General features: G+C 39.8%; 1 protein-coding gene across 7 annotated transcripts in view; it reads right to left on the bottom strand.

Moving 5' to 3' along the window:
• Positions 1-15223, bottom strand: part of LOC120765087 (ubiquitin-associated protein 2-like) — a 68997-nt gene that overhangs the window by 28776 nt on the left and 24998 nt on the right. For all 7 annotated transcript variants that reach the window (XM_040089379.1, XM_040089378.1, XM_040089380.1 and 4 more), the window contains 3 exons: positions 13511-13621; positions 8915-9068; positions 7151-7228 (listed from right to left, as the gene is read on the bottom strand). In XM_040089379.1, the coding sequence (XP_039945313.1) occupies positions 7151-7228; positions 8915-9068; positions 13511-13621 (343 nt within the window). The remainder of the gene's footprint in view (positions 1-7150; positions 7229-8914; positions 9069-13510; positions 13622-15223) is intronic.

Raw genomic sequence — 15223 nt, 5'->3', positions numbered from 1 at the left:
GCAAGCCACGCATACGTAAGATATGTTCCCCATAATGGGCACAATAAACTACTGACTAAAAACATCAATAAGCAACAATCTTAGAAATTGCAAAAGAGAAAAAAATGCTGCTCCTGAAGTTCCATGCACAGTCTTACACTACCAGCCAGCAAGGCATTTTTTTATACCAGATCACTATGAAAGATAATCCTGAACTTGCATTTCAAAGTTAATTCCTTTAACTTTATAATGTTGTGTCTGTGCTTTCTGTCAAAATTAGAATTAAGTCTTATGAACAAAAGAAAAAAAACCCTTTCTAATGAAGGCAATAAGGGAGTACCAAACCAATTTACTAAATCTGAAGTTAGACAAATTGACACAAATATGGTACAGTGAATGCTCACCACTGCAACACCACCTTCCTCAGACACAGGATCTCATACATCATGGTCACTTGGGCAAGATGCCAGTGGAAAGATTTAATATTCCCTCTGACACAACCAGACCACTAGTATATCCTTATGTTCTCATGCAAAGAAAGCTTCTTCTCACAGCTGACAAAACTTAAAAATGGCCTTAAAACAGAAGATACAGACTTTTAAGACAAAGAAGTTTGTCACAAAACAACTGTGAATGCCCACAGGGTATCTACAAACAGTTTATGCTTTTTAACAGTGACTAAAAAAAACATCAGACAAATAAAGCTTTCAGAATTCAGAGCAGGAACCCGAATACTGAGCAGGCAATCCCCCCAAAAATTAAACCCATTTAAATTAGAATGATTACAATAGTGGTCTTCCTCATCAGTGATCACAAGCTCAGCTCTTTTGTGTACTGACCGTTTTGCACTTTCCAGTGAGTCAGTACCAAACAACCACCAGGAAACAGTATTGTTCACTTTTGGATCAGCTCTCCAAACCAGTTCCCAGCTTGACAGATGCCAGAAAACCTTTACACCAAACCACCAAAAACCCCTGCTGTCTACAGGGACATGTTGCCTGCCTCTTTCTTTGTTATGGTTAGTTTGCCTGTCTCCTATCATCTCACACTTTCCGAGTCCCTTAAATTAGCTACCAAGAAGGATCTGCCCCAGGATCTTACCAGGCACAGATGTGAGACTCCTTGGCCTCTAGTTCCCTAGGTCTGCCTTCCTTCCCTTTTTAAAATGGAGGTTATGGTTCCCTTTTTTTATCAGTGGGCACTCAAATATGATGGATGGTAGCTTAGCCACTTCCTCTTCCAGTTCCCTGGGCAGCTGCAGATGTATCTCGTCAGGCCCCAGGGACATGTGCTCCTTCAGATCTCTCAGTCTCAGACTTTATCCTCTCCTAGAGTTCATGGTTATTTATCCTCCCAGCTTCTGCTTTTACCTTGTGTAATTCATATGGCTGGAAATCATGTGTGAAAAGACCAAGGCAAGAAAAGTCATTAAGTACGTCCGGCTTCTCCATGCCCAGGTTTGATGGCTCTCCTGTTTTCTTACAGAGGGCCCACATTTTCCCTTGTCTTCCTTTTATCACCAACAATACAACTTTAGCATTCCCAACTAGAATCCTGGCTGCTGAGACAATCTCACCTCCCTCTTCTAGGCCAAGATATATTTGCTTCCTCCTTCTCTGGGCTTCCTTTTTGTGTTTGAATTTATCCAGGAGCTCCTTTTCATCCACGCAGTTGGGGCAGTTTTGTCTTTCTTTTGTTTGGAATGCATTGCTCCCAAGATTGAAAGAAGGAGTCCCTAAACATTAACAAGCGTTCCTGGGCCCCTCTTCTCTCTGGGACTCCATCGCATGACACTCTACCAAGCAGGTCCTTGAAAAGGCCAAAGTCTGCCCTCTTGAAGGCCATGGCAGTGAGCTTGTTGTGTGTTCTCATCACTGCCCCAAAGATCGCAACCTCCACCATTTCCCAGTCACTACAGGTCAGGGTGCCCTTGATCTTCACGCATTCCTCACCAGCCCCACAAACCAGTTCACTTCCTAGGCTGCAAGCAAACATGGCTTGATTTGCTTTTCATCTGTAAGAAGTCCCAACTACTTCTCTGCAGGGCTGCTCTCAAGGAGTTCTTCTCCCCAGTCTGTATTTACACCTGGGACTGCCCTGACTTGAGTGCAGCGTCTTGGTCTTGCTAAACCTCATGAGATTCCCAACAGGCCCATTCCTCAAGCTTGTTCTTTGGATGACATCCCATCCTTCAGATGTGTCAGCTGCCTTTCTCAGCTTAGTATCATAGGTAAATTTGCTGAGGGCGCACTCAATCTCACTATGCCAGTGATAAAGATATTAAAGAGCACCAGTTCCAAGACAGAGCCGTGAGGGACACTAACTGTCACCAGCCTCCATCTGAACATAGAACCGTTGCACAACTAACTGGACGCATCCATGCAGCCAATTCTTTATCCACCAAATTGTTCACCTTTCAAATTCCTCTCTCTTCAATGCAGAGGTAAGTGTGACCATGTCCAAGGTCTTACGGAAGTCTAGATCGATGATGCCAGCCTTTCCTTGTTGACTGTTGTGATCACTTCATCACAGGACACCAGACTGGTCAGGCACAACTTGCCCTTCATGAAGCCATGATGACCAAAGATGCTTGTCCCCTTTCCTGACAGATGGAACCCGTCAGTCCCCAGAAGACCAGGTTTCTCAAAGCAAGTCCTCTGGTCTAAGAGGTCAAATCCCCTGCTGTGGCATAAGGCCTATAAACACCTGCTGATTGTCGAAATACAACTGGCTCTCTCAAACCCCTTTAGTTTTGACTGTGAGGATGGATGAAAAAACTACCTGCAACAACTACCTGCTTCAGAGTGCCTTACAGCCACACCCAGGGCTCTGTAATCCCCCCTTGATGCTGTTCAAACTGCTCCCGGCTCTACCACTGGTACCCACATGAACCAACAAGGGGAAGAAACAGTCAGTGGACTGCAAGAAGCCTGGTAGTCTCGATGACATCTCTGGTAAGAGCCCCTGGTAAGCAGCACACCTCTCTAGAAAGCACAACATGTCTCCAAAGGGGTGCCTCTGTGCCTCTCAGAGGAGTATCCTACTTCTGTGATCTACTGCCTTACTCTTTGTATTTTTCTTCTGAATGATTTCTAGAAAGGCCAATACTTATACCCAACCCAGGCAGGAAACAAGTTTTTCTGTTTTCACTAAAACCCACTAGGAGTTCAAAACACTCATCACATAATCACTCCTCCACTCTGGTACCATCCATGCATGGCAAGAATTGCTCTTCACATTCACAACATTTCTTCCCCCAAAGCAAATGCACACTTCACGGCAGCATGAGAAAGGTATGTAGAAACACAACTCAGATAGGATTAGTCCATTAAATTAATAACCTGTTCTGCAGAAAATCAAGTGTGCTGAGCTTTTAGGCCTAAATCTTTGCACTGCAACACAGGGGCTTATTTCAAAACTCAGATTTTTCACTCGGGGTTTAAATTAGAGGAAGCTACTTCAAGAAGTGCTGCTTAAGAAATGGCCTGAAAAACAGCTGCAAGAAAAAGGAAATGCGGACTCGAAGGGCAGGCAACACTCTTTGTGCTGATCTCTGACTAGACAGTAACTGAACTGCTCTGGTCTCTGCTCTCGCAGTGCAGAGCCAGTCATCCTCCCAGGAGAACCAAGCTGACAGAGGCTTATTAAACCTTAAGAGGTAAGGATGCTAAGTACAGAAACTTTGTTTTCTAGGTACTCCATATTAGCAAAAAAACCACCAAAGCTGAATTTAATAATACAAATTACTTTTGTCATTATTAGTCACCATAAAGATAGAAGAAATTAATCAGTTTCATACACTGCATTTACTCTAGAAGGTATTTTTACAAGTCATGCTGAAAACTTTCAACTCTAAAATTATATTTAAAAGGAAAAAGGTGACTTGTTACAACTAAACTATGATAATATCAAAAAAATTAAACTGTACACAACAGAGTTTCTTAACTATTGCAGAACAAGCCACAGCAAAACTAAACAAACTTCAAATTTTGACTTCCACAAGGTCTGCTACACACCCATGTTTTAGGAAAAAAAAAATTTCCTTAGTTCTGGTGAACAAAATCCAAGATATATTCTGTGCCAACTGGTCTAAGATTTTAAACAAGGGAATGTTTATACATTTGGATGCAATTCTGGATACAGAAACTCAATTTGTTGAAGGACAGATACTTCTTATGTTAAAAACAACGAAAAGAGATCAAGAATACAAACTGGACTATAATCAGATATCTATGAAAAGGACAAGCTGTTTTGTTTTCCTATACAGCCAGCAGACAAAACAGGAGCTAGAATTAAAACATGGCATTTTTTCCTTTCATTTTCATATCTGTTTTGTAGATAACCCTGGCAGAACCCACATTTATGGCATGCTCATGTTGTTCTGGAATAACACGCCATAACTGCAAACTTCCCAATTCCTTCAAAAGCCTTTTCCAGCTCTACATCCTTTTTTTCCCTTCTGTATCCTTTTCAATATGAAGTAGAGAAACTGAGAGAATAAGGCCTGCACTTAAAATTGAAGATGCAAGAACACTAAAACCAGCAGCATAAAAAACCCTGTGCTTGTAAAGTTTGTCAATTTGTATACAACACAGCAGCTGATTAAAACTCAAATGATAAAATGTTTCTGTAGCTGACAATCCTAAAGACATAACCATCTGCCTCCATAACTTCTTCAGAAGATTCCATTCTAGACAGTTGCAAATCCTTGCTATACTGACAAATATAATCACTTTGATGCAATTACTGCTCATCACCATTACAGTATTTCTTACACTTAAACTAAGCTCATGCAATAAATTTGGTTCTGAAAAGAAGCACAGATGTGAAGGCATCTTAAAACAAGATATTCCCGACTTCAATACAAAGTTTACACCCTTAGCTTAACAAGTGAAGATTTAGTTAAGAGCAATTACAGCAGAGACGTGACCTGTTACATATGCTGTGATACATCTTTGCATTCTGCTCATGAGCCAATACTTCGGATATACTTCAAATCCCTAACGCCCTGCATACTAGCACACAGCGGTGGTTGCACTGTTTACCTACTACCCTATGAAGGTACAAGGAACGTGACATGGTCATTAATGGAATATCTACTGCCAGATAAGGGTACTGCGTTACACACTGAATATCAAATATTCAGTATCAGGGTTTTCCCCCTCAGTAAACAGCACATTATCACCTCTGTGTCAATCCCATTTTTGCTATTTTCAGTTACTTATCATTTCTAAAAATTACATTTTTGTACAGTGAAACAGTAATACATATATTGGCCCAGCAAATCTCCTAGAAGGCAGCCAATAAGATATCTCCTGTCTGAGAAAGTAGCTTAAAATAGAAAAATGTGCTGCTCAGATAATTAGTTGACCCCTGATTTCACATCCAGTGCCTAGATTTACACACACACACACACTCTGCATGAAATATTTCTAAAAAGGGTTCTGTGGTGATTACCAGGAATATGTTTACTTTCAGCTGAAGTATGTTATCTCTCATTTGACTGTTCTGTGTAACGGAAAAGACAGACTACAGAAGGAAATGGCAGGAAGCCTTTTATTATTATTTCTACTAATATCCATAGACAGAAGGTCATGTATCCCTGAAATTATAAGAACCAAATTACACAGATTTCTAAAACTTCCTGCAGATTTCAAGGATTTGCATTGTAAAATTAATCAGGTAGTTCCTGCCATGGAATACACACACTTGTAATATAATGATCCTGTAGCTGGCCAACAGGTTCACTACAGACACTTTATTAATATACTTTGCTCATAGTACAGTCTAAAATATTTAGTAGAGATATACAGAAATACTATGTATGCAAAGCCAGTGAACAGAAACTCTTTGAAGTTTCTGTTTCTTCAGTTAGACAGGTCAGCTTGATCTGATGATGAAGTTTGAAATATATGATATTCATCTAGAAAGCCACAGTTTTGACAACAAAAGCAGTGTATGGTTTGTAAGGTTAAAGCAAAAAAACACTGCATTTGAAATTAATCTCTAGGTTTCACTGAACCGTTTTTTAAAAGTCCTACTTTTTTACTTGTCATCTCAATGTAAAGAATTTTTTTATAAAATAAGTAACTGCAAGATTTACATTCTATCTACTGGAAGTGTAAAATGTTAACATACCAAAAATTGTAGCTGTGATCTATACCACACCTTGCCCTGCAGAGCTACTTCTCTGCACACACCACTGGGTTTTTGCTGATTCACAGGCATTCTTGCAAGCAAACCTTTGGAAGTTACTTCTTTGCATCTTTGAACACCTTCAAGATGCAGGTCTGGATATAACAAAGTTGGATGTGCCTGCCTCTGCTTTGTTACCCAACATTCCCAAGAGAAAGGAAACCTCTGAAGGCAGAATTTTTCTTGAGTCAGACATTACTTACTAAGTACATTAGTTCTGCTATACATTTTGTCAATTTAACTTATTTAATACCCTCGTCCACCCATAAGCTGCCATACATGGGTTACTCATTTTCATTCCTCTGACTTGAAGAAAAAACAAGCCTCTTTCCACCCCAACCAGTGAAAACCAAATACACATCATTTGATTCCACATCCAATCCATTATCCCACCTCTTCTACGGGACAGGATTAGAGCTGTACCTAAGACTCCACAGCATTCCTTCTTCACAGTTCTCATCAACTCTTCCATGCCAAATTCCTTTTCATTGCAAAATGCCTCTAAGCTGGCTTGTCCTTCCTCTGACTGGCTACCAAAAGCAGAAGGCAAGCCTGACAACTACAGCCACCCCAAAGAAATGGTACAAGTATACATCAAATCCTTCTCCAAGAGCCATACAGATGGAATCTTGTGCTCTCCTGCTGCCAAGGTACAGCCTGAGGAACCAGCACAGTCCCAGTCAGAGAAGGTTGGCATAAGTCAGTCTGGGAAACCACAACCAGTGCACAGCAGCCTGGCACACAGGAAATTACCACAGAAGTGAACTCTGTCATTTTTTTTTAAGTTGTTCCAAGACCAAGAAATTATAAAGGGTAAAGGTGTGGGATGTAGCCAAGTACAAGGCGGCTGAAGTGTGTATGGTATCAAAAGATAAACAAAAAATGCTTAAGAAGAAGCATTTAATGAAACAAATGGGAGAGTTCCATTTCAGGACATGAAAGCCGTGCCAGTCCCATACCAATGACACCATCTCACCTCTCCCACGGCCACGTTTCCCACGGTCTGAAGGCTTGTCTCCTTGATTGTTGTCCACCCCATTCTCTTCAGCTCTAACTGTGGAGAGAGGACAGCTTAAGAGAAGCTTTAGAGACTCATATATGAGACAATACAGCCATTTGCTTAACCCAAACCCCTCAAAACAAAAGGCAAAATTTTCAAGTAGGCTGGTCAACAGATCTCAATCACCGCTCTTTGAGGCCCGACTAGAAGCAAGTTATGTTTCCTTTGCACTGGACAATTAGGAAGCAAAATATAAGAAGGAAAAGCCCCTCAGGAGACAAACCTCTAAAAGTGCCATGTTTTGCAGCCTACACTATTTAATGAGGTAAGAAATACAGCTGTCTCATTCTGTGTTTCCTAGATAATGCACTGGTTTTCACAAGAGTGAAAAAATAAAGGATAACCAGTAACACCATCTCTTCTCCTGTTTGCATATACTGCATTCCTGTACAAGCATGGAAACAGATTTCTCCTCTGTATTTAATGCAGAGGGATGATGACTGGGTGAAGGTAAGGCATTAGAAAAGCTCTGCAGCCTAATTGTTTTGTAGGAAACTCCTGACAAGGTGCCCTGAAATACGGCTGGCTACATGAATGAGGAAAAAAAAAAACAACAAAACTAGCCTCTTGAAACATTTGTTGCTGAGACTGCACTGCATTTCTCCTAATGGCAACAATAAAACAAAAAACACTTGGGCAAAGTTGGGAAGAAAATACCAAGATTTGGTAATGATCTGAAATGCCTTTAATTCCAGTTTACAAAAAGAGACAAGCAGTATCTGTCTCTGGTAAAAAATTTTGCCCTTCGGTTTCATCTTGATGGATCTAATTTATACTTTTCTAAGTCTAGCTTCAAGTTTTATTAACATTTTTTCATCTTGACTTTACTCTGTCCTACAAAAATCCACATCTATGTTGGCACAATAGTTGAATATCTTCCAGTTATGAATAAGATGAGTTGGCTAATACAGTAAATATTTTTCCTGCTTATAAGTGGAAAGCTAAACATATTGCATACATTCTGATTTTTTTTCTCATCTATCAGTGTGGCAAACAGCCATTACAGACAGTGAGCACAGCTCTGAGAATGCTGACAAAACTTAGCTAAAGAAGCAACATATATCCGATCATGATCAATTGTGATTCTATCTAACTTGGAAACATCAGTTTTGTACAATGTATTATTGCAACTGTAGCAAAGCTTTAAATGTTTCAACTAACAATTTTCTCTGTTACAGAAGCTCACCTTTGGTTGATTAATGTGAGAAATATATTTAGAGATTAATAATCATCACAGTGTTTTCATTCCCCTTATGAGAAGATGAGAACATCTTCAGGTTCTCCCACTCATAAAAGGAGATGGAGTCAAAGCTGGATAATTTTTTCATTAAAAGAAACAAAAAAGTGTATCAGCTGCGCAGTGACATACTTGCTCTCAAGCAGTCTTAAAAAGAGTCAATTCTAAAACTTACATAAAGAACAGCAATGTGCACAAGATCAATTCATCAAACAAGAACAGAGACTTATATTAAACTGAGTGTCTCTGAACAAATACAGACCATCCAAAAACCAAGTCACATAGACAGATCAAGCATACCTGTGGCACAAACAAGTTATGAGTCCTTTAACGCTGAGCTATAGTTGGATGGACTTTGCTCCATTAAGCACTCGCTCCTAGCTCAGTCAGTTCCAGCTGCAAGAAAAGCATCTCAATCTTTAAAAATTAATCCCTATACGTACACTCTCGTCCACGGCTGCCTCCTCTTCCCCGTCTGTTGGAACTTCCCCTGCCACGACTCACTTCTCTGTCCCCTCGTTTCTCTCTGTTCTCTTTGTTTTCTGAACCTTCCTTTCCAAGGCTTTTCTTCTTTCCCCCTACAGTCTCCCAGGAAGTCTATTTGGGTAGAACAGAATTAGACACAAAAGTCAAAAAGGAGGAGACACCTCCCACTGAACACTTTCCACCCCACACCCCTCCAGTTCATGGAAAAAACCCAGACATTTGCATAATGTCACATATGCAAACTGCACTGATATAAACAGAAACACAGGCTGTAATTTTGCAACGAGATAAGAGAAAAAAAGAAAGGTTTGTCTTAGGGAACATGAGAATCCCAAATATTTCTGACTCTAATGGACTTTCACTAATTCAAGGAAGACTGGATACTATTTTAACATATCTGGACAGCAAGCAACAGTTTTCCTCTCAAATATATCCATAAATCCAGCAAGGGAACATGAACAAAGCTGTCTTTTTCTCCCAGTGAGGGGAAAAAAAAAAGCAAACAAAAACAAAACAAACCAAAACAAACCCCAAAAAACCCACACCCAAAAAGGAAAATCCCAAACAGAAAAGAAAACCTTTCATCCAGGCATACTATAATTTAAGCCCCAGAAGACAGAATGACAAAACAACAGCTTGGGAAAACTGATGATAAGCCAGACCAGCCACTCTTAACAGCTATAGACCATCTAACATAGCAAAACAAAGGAAAAGCTATGTCTAAACAAGACATTAAATCAAGGTCCAAACATCAGGCTTCTGTTCTAATATTAAACTCAATCTTTAAAATAAATTCAAGGATGCTTTCAGCTCCACAGGACTATATGAAGAAGTTGAAAATAAAATTACTGAAACACTTGCCAAGAATAGCTCAGCTACTCCTACTATGCAATTGCATGGTTAGTCTATTGAGCCATAGCTGCAAAGCCAGTAAGAAAAAGAAAAGGTATTATTTGCAAACCATTAAGATGGCAGAGAGGTTTACATGTATGTCCCTATTTCTGGGAGCTTACAGCTCAGGTAAGATACTTAATATCAGAATGTTTGCACATACAAATTGTTGTGAAGCACTGAAATATGACATCTGACATGCACTGCATCAAACAAAAAAGGCTGTCTATCAGTAATTTTAAGTATTGTCTTATCTCTCAATTCCAGCAACAGCAACTCAGCAGCCCTGAGGAGCCAGGCCATGACCAGCTAGGTCAAGCTGCCTAGGAAGCCAACGCAATGAAGAAAGCAAGTACCAAAGCAGTTTACAAACTGTGTTACAGAGTCTCATTTGAGAGAATAAGAACAAAGAGAACAGTTACTCTCTCATTTTTTGGATTGGCATTGGTGAGAAAGAAGGCTGAAATCACTTCTCAGCTCCACCTCTAGTACAAAAGACTAAACCAACTTCGGTGAAGCCCAACCTGCACTGATCAGAGGCACAAAACTAAACACATTTGACTACCATCTTATCTGACCGGCAGAAAGCTGCCTCTCCCAATAAGTACCACATGGCTTCACCTAACACAGCCAGGGTTAACTGCACTGAAACACTCCTAGTGCTTCACACAGCTCACAGAAGAAAAAATACCTGCACTGACAACTGAAGAGCCAAGTCTGTAGAGTTCAGAATGCATTAATTCATTGATGGGCTCGGTGCCAAAACACCTCTGACTATTTCAGCAAATACCCAAACTGGATAAGGTTGCAAAGCTGAAGGGGAAGCAAGCTCTCCTGAGTGAGATTTAAAATAACTTAGGAAGGATCAGTAAAAAGATGACTATGAAAGCATCAGATCCATGCTTTCCCACAACACAATTCTGAGGAAAGCCTTGAGAAGTCAACACAATTCTGAGGAAAGCCTTGAGAAGTCAGGCATGTCCTTTAAGATAGAGGATGGTGCTACTTCTGAGCAAAGGGATCCATCACAAACCATTGAAGCTGTCTCTCTTTGTAGAGGAGGTAACCGATTACACTTTCAGCTGACAATGCCTCAGGCAACCCAAATGACAGTAGTAGGCCTGACCTTTGAAAATCCATAACAGAATAATTTTTGTTGGCCTGTTCTTACATGGAAAGAATAAAAATCACAAAGGTCTCTTTTGCTCTGTCTTTAAAGGTTTAGTAAGTAAAACATGCCTGAGCATAAAATGGATGCAAGAAGTTAAATGAACACAAGTCTTAGGCAAGAAACATGTCCTTCACTACTCATTCACAAGCCTCTAACTACCTCGGAATCAGACTGCTGCAAAAACAAAGTCTTTACAGGAACTAAGCTTGTAGATCACAGTTTTAAACCCTGAAAGGAAACCAAACAAGACTAAGACAAAACTGGCTCAGTATCAAATAAATTATAAATACACATTTTAGCTATCACTCCTTGCTTTTCTAATTCTTTCAGCTGAATGGACACATCATTCAAATGAAGTTTGAAAAAACTTCAAGTGCATCTAAGGAGAGTGAGAATAGAAAAAGGAATTTGGAAATCTGCATTCAGAATTTGTAGTACCTCAGCTACAACATCACATCAAATCCATAGTTAAACTGTTCTGAAGTATAATGGTCTTAAAACAAATCCTTCCAACTGGAGGTCCATTAGCTTCCAAAAATAATAAATTTCTTCACTCTTATCAATTAATTCTCCTTCCTCCTTGACTCCTTCAAGTTCTCTATATTTGTTTCTTGTTGGAGTCCAGGGCATTCCTTTGGCTGCCCTGGAGGGTCAGAGACCTGGACAGGGGGGTCTGGGACCCTGGCACAGAGCCCAGAGGGACATTGGCTTTGATCCCAGTCCATGGGAAAGGCTTCCGGCATAGCAGGATGGATTGCAGGCCATAAGAGTGTGAAAGATAGTAGTTTAGCTCATCACAGGGTGGAAAAACAGTAGGTCTGGGTTTTTAGTATGGAAGTGGATGGGAGCAAGATGGAGGATTTTGGGCATTGTCTCTTGCTTCTTCTTTCTTCTTCCCTCACTCCATTTTCTGCAGTGACGGTGGCACAAAGTAGTTTAAGGAGACTGGGCCAAAGTAGGGATGACCTGTTTAGTATAAGTGATAGGTATTGGCAAATAATGATAAATAAAGAACACATAACAATTAGTATAAAAGATAATGCCACAGGCCAGTGGGGAGGAGTTGTCAGATGCCGGAGCAGCTGCACAGATCTTAGTTGGGCACTGAGAAAATTGTAAGATAAGAAACAATAAACAGAGCATGCGACCTTGAAAATCAGAACCTGAAGACTCCATCTCTTTCTTGCGTGTGGCTCAGGGCTTTGCAGAAGGCAAAAAGACTCTAAAACCGCCTGAATCACGGAAAAGAAACCGAGAGTTTCAAAGCTGCGTTTTATCTACAGAGAGCAGTGGGTTAAAAAGGAACTTGTCAAAAGAGCAGAACACATCAGTTACCACTTGCAGATGATAAATGAGCTCAGAAAGCTTTTTCCATGTCATGATCAGTAACAAATTGCTAAAGAAAGAAAGAATTTAATATTCTCTATCCACCAGAAAACTAATTTCAACTAAAAAAAAATAGCAAATATGAGATATATGAGAGAACACACAACATTACCCAGACAGATTTAATTAAGGAGAAATGCTGTCTTCTACTCCCACATTGTCAATATCATACTTCTGCATTTAGAAGACCTCAACTATGATAAAAAATTAAAAGGGGATAGAAAAGAAAGTCCCCTCAGTCAGAACAGTGTGTGTCCCAGATTTAGGGTGTGTGAGGGGGGAGTTTCCTCAGTTATAATAAGCCAGAGTACACATCCTGACAAATCACAGGAAATACTGAGTGTTCAGCATCAAAAAAGGAAGTCCAGGTTACTTTTCCAACTTGGATGAGACAGAATCTAAGCATAAACTGTAAGAAATCCCTGCTGCAAAAACTCCAACTGCAGTAAAACATATTGTCTTGGTATCTCTCGGGATAAAAAAAAAATCTCACTGTGCAACTTTTTAAGCAATATTATTTGTTGTTGTATACACATAGTTTAGTCTCCTCTTCCTGTTTTTCATTTAAGTCATGCAAATGAGCAACACAGTTAAAAGAGCAACTATCTGCTGCATCCTTTCCTGCCCTAAGTAACATTATCGATGCAACTTGCAGATGTGGACACCTCCTACAACTTCAAAACCAGCAACCCACACCTACAGAACTTGCGTAACTTAAAAGTATCTGTCTGCCCTTAGGTTTACAAAGACTGATATCAGGGCTCAGGGTTGTGCAGGGTCTACACAGTAACTACACAACTTGCAGCAAGAAACAGGCCTGTGTCTGAGACAGTACTGAGCTCTGCTGCAGAGTTAAAACTGCTGTATATAAATGAAAACATAGGAACTCTGCAATAGACCACTTGAACACCCACAACATTTTTCTGATTTGGCCTTCTCCAAGGTATGCGTGCAATACAGCAGCTGCCCCAGTTTCCATTTCCTCCAAAAGAAATGGAGTGGAGACATGGACATTGAAAACTTCTGAAATATGACTTTGCCAGTATCTTTTTAGAAGGTGAAAAACACAGCAAACAGAAGGACTAACATGGAAGTAAAACCTTACCGTGTCTGAACTTCCTTCCAGCAGTATGTTGATTGCTCTGTTCACATCCCCATTACAATCATGTAGTGCCACTATGCATTCATCCTGGTTTTTCCCCGTCACTTCCATAAGCTGGCAGTAAAAGTCAGACATGTAAAATATCTAAATCACCATCCTAAGAAAGTAAGAGCTAGTATGACCACAAATTACAACAATGTGCATACTACCATGTAACATCCTGGATAAAGTAATCTGCATTTTCCAGATCTGCTTGGGATTCAAACAAGATAGGAAGAAGTCCAAATTAATTGGTAATCAAGGAAGTACTTTTTCACACTTTTTTTGTTCTGTATGCTTGCAGCAAACACAGATACAGATGTATATGAGTGTAAAGATGTAAAGGACCATGACAGTTTCAGTATCATCCTATCTCCTTCTCCACCAAACTTGCCCCACTTTATCCCAGTGTGAGAAAAAACATATAGCAAGACATGGCAGAGAACAGATCCACTTGGAAAAGCATCCAGACTAATAAGTGCATTACTTTTCAGACATACTAGCTGCCTTGATCCATTTCAGCATAAGGCCACAATAGAGCTGCGAGCTGATTAAGGAGACGAAGTTCTGAATTATGCTCCTTGAACTCATGGTGTATATCCTCAAGACTGGGATAGAAACAATCTGTCATGGGGCATTCAGCAATTTCATCCAAAGAACAAAACCTACATGGAGCTAGAAATACATATGCAGAAGGTAAAGCATATTCTATGCAGAACTTAATTCATCTCCTTCCCACCAGCACAGCTACAAGCAGCACTGATGCTTTGGCTTCACAAAATAACAAGATTTCCTTTTCCGAACAGCAACAGAGCTATCTCATAACGAGAACAAGAAAATCATTTAATAATGCCTAAGAATAAGTTTTAGAGATGAAAAGAACCAAGAAAGAAAAAGAAAAACCAAGAAAGCTGCTCCTTTGCTGCATTTATGTGTTCAAGCTAATTCTTCCCTCCTGGGTGTACTCCTAGGGTTCTTCATGAGTTGTGATGTACTCACTAGGACAAAATCACCAATAGTCACAACAGAATAGAGACCCATATTGTCAGAACTGTTAGAACTAATGGTCTCAGCTAAAACTGGGTAATGAAAGCTTGATTATCTAACACCCAACACAGCTGAGGAAAAGTGTGAGATTTCATTTATACACTGTAATTCTATCATTTTAATGCATACACAGATCTGTGAGGTCAGATTATTTATTTTTTTACAATAACACCTCAATTCACCTTTAAGTTATCATTAGACTTTCATTTTTCCTGAAAAACTTCCAAGATATTAGCAAACCCAGTTTACACAAGTGATATTTTTCTCATGTGCATGTACGTGTGGACAAGCTGAATGCATTCTTTATTCTGACAATCATTAATCATCAGGACCATACTAGAGAGATACATATAGGAAGACACATCAGCACAAATGAGTTTTGCCTTAAGAGTTTGTCTACAAAGGAAAATACACTGATATAACTATATAGTCAGAGCTGTATTACCACAAAATTTCTTGTAAACAGACTTGACAGTCCAATAAGAGCATTTTTTCCCAGTTAAACTTACGTTCTTCTGAAAAAAAGTTTCATCTAACCCAGAAACAAATGCTCTAGATCCAAAATGTATGTAAGCGAGCTCTAGAGCCTTTCACTGTGGGGCAAAAAACCTCGTGGCATAAGAAACATAC

This window comes from Hirundo rustica, chromosome Z (assembly GCF_015227805.2).
Source record: "Hirundo rustica isolate bHirRus1 chromosome Z, bHirRus1.pri.v3, whole genome shotgun sequence".
NCBI lineage: Eukaryota > Metazoa > Chordata > Aves > Passeriformes > Hirundinidae > Hirundo > Hirundo rustica.
The sequence above is the reverse complement of the archived record's forward strand: the minus strand, read 5'-3'. Positions and strand labels throughout refer to the sequence as shown.